Genomic DNA, 8,401 nt, shown 5'->3' on the forward strand with positions numbered 1-8,401 from the left:
TCTGGCACAGCATGTAAATAGAATCCCCAAGTTCTTTTCTTTCTCTTGAAGAAGCAAAGAACTAAAATGGGAGGAGTCTGGAGTGCTGAGCACAGTGAATTGGCCAGTGCTGCCTGAGCTGACTGAAGAATCCACTTCCTGTGAAGGTGTAATCAGTAACCAAATGTGTTATCTTGGCATGAACCCGATCAAATAGGTGTCCTCCATGAAGTGTGGGATCCTTCCAATTTCTCAAGAGTCCCTGATCCTGGGAGATGTCGCCTATTATGACTACCAAGGGTCACTTGATGAACAGGAGGAGAGAATTCAACTGCAGAAAGTTCTGGGGCCAAGTTGTAAGGTGTGTAGTAGAGTCTCTATCAAAGGAGCTATTTTTGTTGCTGTTACTGTTGATGAAAGCAGTGTGAGCTATGCCAGTTATTTAAAGTGATTGCTTTGGGATTCTATTTTAGGTGCTGGTACTCAGAAATCATGGTGTGGTAGCACTCGGAGAAACAGTCGAGGAGGCTTTTCATTACATTTTTAATGTGCAGATAGCCTGTGAGACTCAAGTAAGAAAAACCTTTACCCCTCCCCCTGCCTTTTTTTGCTTTATTATCTGTTGGGTTGGGTATTGTGTTTACTTATTTCCAGAGTTCTATCAGTTGGTGGCTTTTTGTTTTGTTTTGTCTTAAGAGAAGTTGTGCTTCACTTGAGTAAAAAGGGTCAACTGAGTATCTCTTGAATTGAAAACAGGTAGAAAGAAAATTAAAATTCATGTCCAGACACATACACCAAATCTAAGGGCTTCATAAACATAATTTTCTTCATCCTACTTTTCAAGATGGTATAGTTGCACATTGCTCCCTTTTCACCCTCTAGCGGTGTGATGCTAATTGAGGAACAAAGATGACTGCCATTTATCAAAGATCAGCTGTGTTGTGGTCACTTTTATAAAAAAGGGTAAGAGCAGCGCCAGAAGTTTTAGGAACTCATGCAATTTCCAGACGTTCCACAGCTTCAGCCTCATTATTATAATGGATTAGATATTTATCAACCCCAGAGAAGGTGGGTGTATTTAACAGCCCTAATTTCCCCCCTTTAAGAAAAACCAAGCAGATTCTCTTGAAGCAAATGGTAAGAATCTGAATTTATTGGAAAGGCTGCAAAAAGGAGGGGAGAGAGGTGGTGTACTTTTCCTACCAACTTTTTTTTTTTTGCTTTAATGGTCAGTCTTCTCAAATGAGGCTATGGAAAGCTTCATTATATTGAAATAACGAGGTGACTTCTGTTTCAGTATTCTTAAATTCACAATATGGTGTTTATATTCCTCTAAAATTATAACTTTCAACAAAAGTTTAAACTGGACGGCCATGGGAAAACTGCAAGGAAAGAACTTTAAAATTTGGCAAGAGAATTCAGTTTCTTGAAATATGTTAAAGGGTATGGCTCTAAATGTGTTTTCCATCCGGGAGGGTCAGAGCCCTGGAAGGTATGGATAGATGGAAAAGCTCCTAAAGCTGCCTGCTTTCGCAAGTTTTCTTTGTTGGTAGCCTGAAGACATGTTACAGATACTTGCAAAATCAAACTTGTGCCTTTTACAAAGTGAAGTGCTTGTTCCAGTCTTTCCAGTCCCGTGCTTCTAATACTGTGCCATCCATTACAGGTGCGGGCACTGGCGGGGGCAGGTGGGGTAGACAATCTGCTTGTGCTGGACCTTCAGAAGTACAGAGCTTCCACTCACACTGTAGCGGCATCTGGAGGAGGAGGAGTGAATATGGGTTCCCATCAAAAGTGGAAGGTTGGCGAGATTGAGTTCGAAGGGCTGATGAGGACTCTGGACAACTTGGTAGGTGAAAAATTGACCGTGAACTTGATTTCATGTTTCCAGATTTAGGACCAGATGTCCCCTCCTCCCTGTGGTTTGGGAACATGCTCATTACTCCTCTGGGAGCAGTGTGACCCTAGGAAGGAACTTGGTGTATTTTAAGAATTGGTGAAATAGGCAACTGTCATCTTATCTTAGATTTTTACCTTCTTCCGCTAAGAGTCAGAAAGCAGATTGCCTTCAGACCCAGGAACAAAGACTTAAATGAGCACTGAGATTTGGCCTCCAGAAAACCAGTTTATATCTTGGAAAGTGTTTCTGGTCAGCAGTTTTGAAATTACCTTTGTCAGAAATAGTTGTGTGAGTGGAAATTGCTTTGTCAGCTGAAATCAATTTTAACTAGATCTTGAAATTTGCTTAACTTCAATTCTAGTGTTATGTAGCAGTTATGTGGAGTTTGGAAGGATTTCCCCTTTTTGTTTTTCAGCGAAAGAATCATTTCTTTAAAGAATTAGCCTCTAAATGCTGTGTTTGGGACAAGTTTGATTGCTTCAAATGTGGTTTCTCCCTCCCCCAGGGATATAGAACAGGCTATGCTTACAGGCACCCTCTCATTCGAGAAAAGCCGAGGCACAAGAGTGATGTAGAGATCCCAGCCACTGTGACTGCCTTTTCTTTCGAAGATGATACTGTGCCCCTCTCACCTCTCAAATACATGGCACAGAGGCAGCAGCGTGAAAAAACCAGATGGTTGAACTCACCAAATACCTACATGAAAGTGAACGTGCCTGAGGAGTCTCGGAATGGGGAGACGAGCCCCAGGACCAAAATCACAGTATGTCCCTTCTTAACGTGGTTTGCCTAGTTACTGATGAACTGAATAGTCTGTGTTGAAGCTCTTGGGAAAGTAGAATATAATATTAATAATATGACTATAACTTATTACATAACATTTGTGCAAGGCACTTTGTTCCACGTGCCATACATAAATTATCTCATTAATTTCTCCTACTATGGAGAGGATGCTGTTTTTCTCCTCCATTTTATAGATGAGAAAACTGAAGCATGGAGGGATTAACTAACCATCTGTGAATGGTAGAATCAGAGTTTGAAAGCAGGCAGTGTGACTCTGGAGCCCAGTTCTAACCACTGCATGATAACTGCTTTATAGTGTATAGTATACTCATGAATCAGAACTATAATAGTTGTCAACTCCTGATGGTGCCAAGTTTTGCTACCCTTAGGCAAGATCTTGTAGATAAAGAAACAGGTAATCTTAAACTTTTTAGCGTTTTGTCTCAGATTTGGTTTAATTTTGGAGTGCTTATCATTATCATTAAATATTCTCTAGGTACTCAGAATTAGTTCATCCTATCATATAAATCAATAGTAGTCAGTATGGAAATACCTAGGCATCAGTGTTTTTTCTCTAGTCAATATGATTTCTTATCTCCTAGTAAAAGAACATATGTTTCCTAGAATTAATTTTCTTGAAAGGAACTAATGGCTGGTCATCATTAATTTTGATAAATATTATCCTTCTTTGAGGGATATGATGGATAAATGAGAATTATATAAGGCTCTTCTAGCCTATGGTGCTATTATACTATAGATTACTACCAGATTATCCCCTTTGCAAAATGCTAGTCAGGGGCTTGGCCCATTCTGTCAGCCAAAATTTAAAAATGCAATCTGAAAAACTAAATCCTAAGAGATGTGTTGAGTCCTTTTTGATGACTTCTTAGCCGTTACCACATGATAAAACTTCAGTGCAGGTGGCAACTCTAGATGTGAGTTAGTGTGAGAAGCTCTATAACCTTGAAATATTTTCACCACCATGTTTAAAATGGCAAAAGGAGAAAATTTAAATAGCTGCATAATTTAGTGTTCTTCATGGTACCAACATGGGGTTGATCCTCCTGGCTGCCGCCCCTGGCCTCGGGCATGGGGTGGCTCCTCCCGGCCGCCACCCCTGGCCTTGGACATGGGGTAGCTCCTCTCAGCCGCTGCCCCTGACCTCAGACTCGATGGATGTGAATCTGAGTGAACTCCGTGAGTTGGTGATGGACAGGGAGGCCTGGCGTGCTGCAATTCATGGGGTTGCAAAGAGTCAGACACGACTGAGCGACTGAACTGAACTGAACTGATGGTACCGACATTTGTTTTTAAGTGAATGCTAATTCTAACTAGTATGGGAGATATACTAATTTACCACTAAAAACTGCTTAGTGAAATTCTTTAACATATTAGCAGTGTATGCCCCCACCCCCTTGAGTCAATAAACAGTTGTCAAGAACCTACCATATTTCCTTAATACAAAGCTTCATTCTAGAAAATTTTTGATTTTTTTTAGTGGATGAAAGCAGAGGACTCTTCTAAAGTTAGTAGCGGAACACCTATCAAAATTGAAGATCCAAATCAGTTTGTTCCTTTAAACACCAACCCAAATGAGGTACTAGAAAAGAGAAATAAGGTAAGACCTGGTCTTCTGTGGCTGGAGGAGGCATTTTTATGCTGTTTTATGTTTAAATCACTAGTAACTGAATCTGATTAATGCTAAGTTTAGAGGTTTGAATACAAAAGAATTTGCAAATTAATTCTGTATAAATTTTAGCTTGTATGGAATACCTCCAGCTCTTTTCCAGTTTCTGATAAGAGGGCTATATGGGGAAGAAGTATTAGACATATTTCTGCTGTATTAGTGAAAAATGTAGCTCTCTAACACTGAAAGACAATAGGAAATCTCATGTCAAGAGGAGTGGAGGAGATTAATGTGAGTTGTTAGAATGGTAAAAGAGAGCTTTATAGAGGGGGTATTAAAGCAGCCCTTACCCAGGGTGGTCAAATAGTAAGCCAAAGGTCAACTGCAGAGTTGCCCCCAAGAACTTCTTACTGTTTTTCAATTCAGATTCGAGAACAAAATCGATATGACTTGAAAACAGCAGGACCACAGTCTCAGTTGCTTGCTGGAATTGTTGTGGATAAGCCTCCTTCTGTAAGTCCGTGAAGCAGTATGATCTTTGTTTTCCCAATAATTTCTGCTTTTTAAATATGAGTAATTGTTTTTACTAAAGTTAATACAAACACAAGTTAAAAAGTCAAATGATCCACAAGACTTAAAATGTCACCTTCAGTTCCCAATTTCTAGGGACAAGGATTTTATTCTAGCATTTACTTTGGTTTCTAAAGAACATCTTTATTCTCCTTCTTGATTTATCAGTTTTAGACTTCAGTTTTATTTCATCAAATCTACTTCATCAGCTATTAGAAGTACCATTGTTTTATATATCACTAAAAGAGATACAAATGCTGACTTTTGTAATTGTTAAGAAACCAATGATAAGTTGAATCCCAATTTCAAAGATGAGAAATTGTGAGAGAAAAACACATCTTAGAATTAATGAAAGATAATAGTGACTTCTTTTATGGATGGTGAAGATTTAGCCTATTTACACAAGGCTTCCCGTTTACATTCTCCCAGTTAGGTTGTATCACGATGTTTTGTCTAGGTAGCTTTCAGTGTTTACATTTTTAAATGCTTACTGCTGAGCCAGGTGGTATTCCAAGATGACATTTCTTGGACATTTCTTTCTTAGACAACTTTTCTGCCCCTGGAGGAAAAGCTGCTTGCTTTTTTTCATTGGCTTAGTATTTGGGATACATTAGGCTTAGTTCTTCCCAAACTTTTCTTAATATTATTTTTCATAGAGTCAAAGGAACAGGTAATCTCTCAGGCCCAGCTCTTTGTCGCTGTCATTAGGGCCCAGGTCTCAGCTAGCTGCTCTTTAGGCCAGATATCCTGGCTCATCCCGAGGTTCCTGTGCTTCTCACTGTGTGGTTCTGCTTCCTGCATTCTGTTTATGATAGTGTGCTTTGTAGCAGATTTCTTTTTTGTTTCCATTTTTAGCATTTAGTAACCCTTTTCAATCTGCAAAGTCTTGTCCTTCAGTTCTGGGAATTTTTTAAAGTATTTCTTCAGTTAAGTAGTCTTTTTTTCCCTTCAGTTTCTTTTTCTGTCAGGTTATATATTGTAGTTGTTCAGTCACTAAGTCATGTCCGACTCTTTGCCACCCCTTAACTGCAGTACGCCAGGCTTCCCTATCTTTCACTATCATCTCCCAGAGTTTGCTCAAATTCATGTCCATCGAGTCAGTGATGCCATCCAACCATCTCGTCCTCTATCACCCCCTTTTCCTCCTGCTCTCAATCTTTCCCCACATCAGGCTCTTTTCTAGTGAGTCGGCTCCTTGCATCAGGTGGCCAAAGTACTGAAGCTTCAGCTTCAGCATCAGGCCTTCCAGTGAATATTCAGGACTGATTCCCTTTAGGATTGTCTGGTTTGATCTCTGTGGAGTCCAAGGGACTCTCAAGAGTCTTCTCCAGCACCACAGTTTGAAAGCCTCCTCTCAGCGTTCTTTATGGTCCAACTCTCACATCGTACATGACCGCTGGAGAAACCATAGCTTTGACTAGATGGACCTTTGTTAGTGAAGTGATGTCTTTGCTCTTTAATATGCTGTCTAGGCTTGTCATCGGAGAAGGCAGTGGCACCCCACTCCAGTACTCTTGCCTGGAAAATCCCATGGACGGAGGAGCCTGGTGTGCTGCAGTCCATGGGGTCGCTAAGAGTCGGACAGGACTGAGCAACTTCACTTTCACTTTTTACTTTCATGCATTGGAGAAGGAAATGGCAACCCACTCCAGTGTTCTTGCCTGGAGAGTCCCAGGGACAGAAGAGCCTGGTGGGCTGCCGTCTATGAAGTCGAACAGAGTCGGACACGACTGAGGTGACTTAGCAGCAGGCTTTTCATATCTTTTCTTCCAAGGAGCAAGTGTCTTTTAATACCAGGGCTGCAGTCACTGTCCACAGTGATTTTGGAGTCCAAGAAAATAAAATCTGTCATTATTTCCACTTTTCCCCCTTCTACTTGCTGTGAAGTGATGGGACTAGATGCCATGATCTTAGTTTTTTGAATGTTGAGCTTTTTCACTCTCTTCTTTCACCCTTATCAAGAGGTTCTTCAGTTCCTCTTCACAGGATATATACTAATATACTGTTAGTTGGATCTCTGACTAAGCCTCTGATTTTTTTCTTTCCTATTTTCTCTGTCTTTTAATCCTACTTTCTAGAAGATTTGCTTGACTCTATTTTCTAACCCTTCTATTTAATTTTCTATTTTGATTTTTAAAATTTTTTTTCCATATATCTTGGTCTTATTTTCTCTTACAGTATTTCCTATTTTCCCTCTTATTCTGAGGATATCAACTTTAATTTTTCTTCAGCTGCGTTTATTGTCTGTTTCTTCTGAGTTCCCTTTTTCTTTTTAATTCTGATCTCCTCCATGTTGGAAACTTGATTCCTCAAGTATCTGGAAGTCCGTGGTAGTCTGTCTGTGTTTAAGAATGAGACACTGAAAGCCAGTCGGAGCGCAGGTGTGTGCAGAGCTTGGGAACTGGTGAGCTCCTCTGCAGGGTGCCTGGGTGTGGACCAGATTGTTTCAGGAATGCCCAAGTGCTAGTATCTATAGTTCTTTTATCTGGGGTCATTTAATTTATCCAGAGAGTTCTCTATTCTCTTGCTAGTCTGCCTCCATCATCCTGGGAGCCCTTAACTGTATTTTGTGTCCCCAAATCAGTCGTTCTGAAGAATAAGCCCCTGATCTTCTGCAGAGATGAGAGAGAGAGTAATGCTCATGTGTGTGGAATGGGAAAGAGGACCTGAGAATCTATCTGTTCCTTCTTCATACTTCTAAGTTGTCCCTTTTCAGCTTTTCTTCACCACGACTTTCTGTGGTACTTGAGCCTTATCAGACCTCTACAGGGCACACAAGCAGGCTTCCTTTTTGCATTCTTCTTTGCAGGGCTAAGGCTTCAATTTTCCCATCTCTGCCACTTGCTCTTCCACCTGCTTTCCATCTTCCAACCATGTGTTACCATTGCTCATCCTGTGTTGTCTCCTCTTCCATCTTTTGTCCTTAAAAGTTTATACCATTTTTGCTACTGTTCCTTTACTATCATTTTAGTAGGGTTTGGGGAGGAATTTTCTTTTAATGCATGGGTTCAATCTGCCAGGTTTAGCTCAAAGTCTCATTAATTTCTTTCCTAGAGCAAATAGGTACAAGTTTATTTTCATAGCAGATTTTAAAAGTTCTCTTGGTACAGTTTCATTTTTCTAAGCCTTTTTTTACAAAGGCTTTTTGACATTCTTGGTTTTTAAGATATTTCTTAGTTACATGGAAGTTTCTAGAACTTGGCTTAGTTTCCTTTTTTTTTTTTTTTAAGAGTTATTGAAATTGACCTATGCAGCCTTGAGGAAGCATCATTGGCAATTTCAGTCTACTGGATCAGTAGTCTAAAATCACTAATCTGGATAAGAATACTTTAAAACATGTTACTTTATCATTTCTTATGGGTATTGTGAATTGGGGTGTCACATACATCATATATACATTTAAGTGGGTGTATATGAAGTTGTGGGTATATATATATATGTAAATATATAAAATAAATACACATATATGAGTATGTATGAGTGAATATACATATATGAGTATGTATGAGTGAATATACATATATGAGTATGTATGAGTGAAT

At 39.7% G+C, this 8,401-nt stretch overlaps 1 protein-coding gene across 10 annotated transcripts in view; it reads left to right on the forward strand.

Annotated features, from left to right (window-relative positions):
- ADD3 (adducin 3) overlaps positions 1–8,401 on the forward strand; it is a 129,083-nt gene that overhangs the window by 115,612 nt on the left and 5,070 nt on the right. For all 10 annotated transcript variants that reach the window (XM_040254405.1, XM_040254400.1, XM_040254403.1 and 7 more), the window contains 6 exons: positions 197–340; positions 453–551; positions 1,646–1,828; positions 2,385–2,642; positions 4,161–4,280; positions 4,716–4,802. In XM_040254405.1, coding sequence (XP_040110339.1) covers positions 197–340; positions 453–551; positions 1,646–1,828; positions 2,385–2,642; positions 4,161–4,280; positions 4,716–4,802 — 891 coding nt within the window. The remainder of the gene's footprint in view (positions 1–196; positions 341–452; positions 552–1,645; positions 1,829–2,384; positions 2,643–4,160; positions 4,281–4,715; positions 4,803–8,401) is intronic.

Source organism: Oryx dammah, unplaced genomic scaffold (genome assembly GCF_014754425.2).
Source record: "Oryx dammah isolate SB20612 unplaced genomic scaffold, SCBI_Odam_1.1 HiC_scaffold_14, whole genome shotgun sequence".
NCBI classification, from domain to species: domain Eukaryota; kingdom Metazoa; phylum Chordata; class Mammalia; order Artiodactyla; family Bovidae; genus Oryx; species Oryx dammah.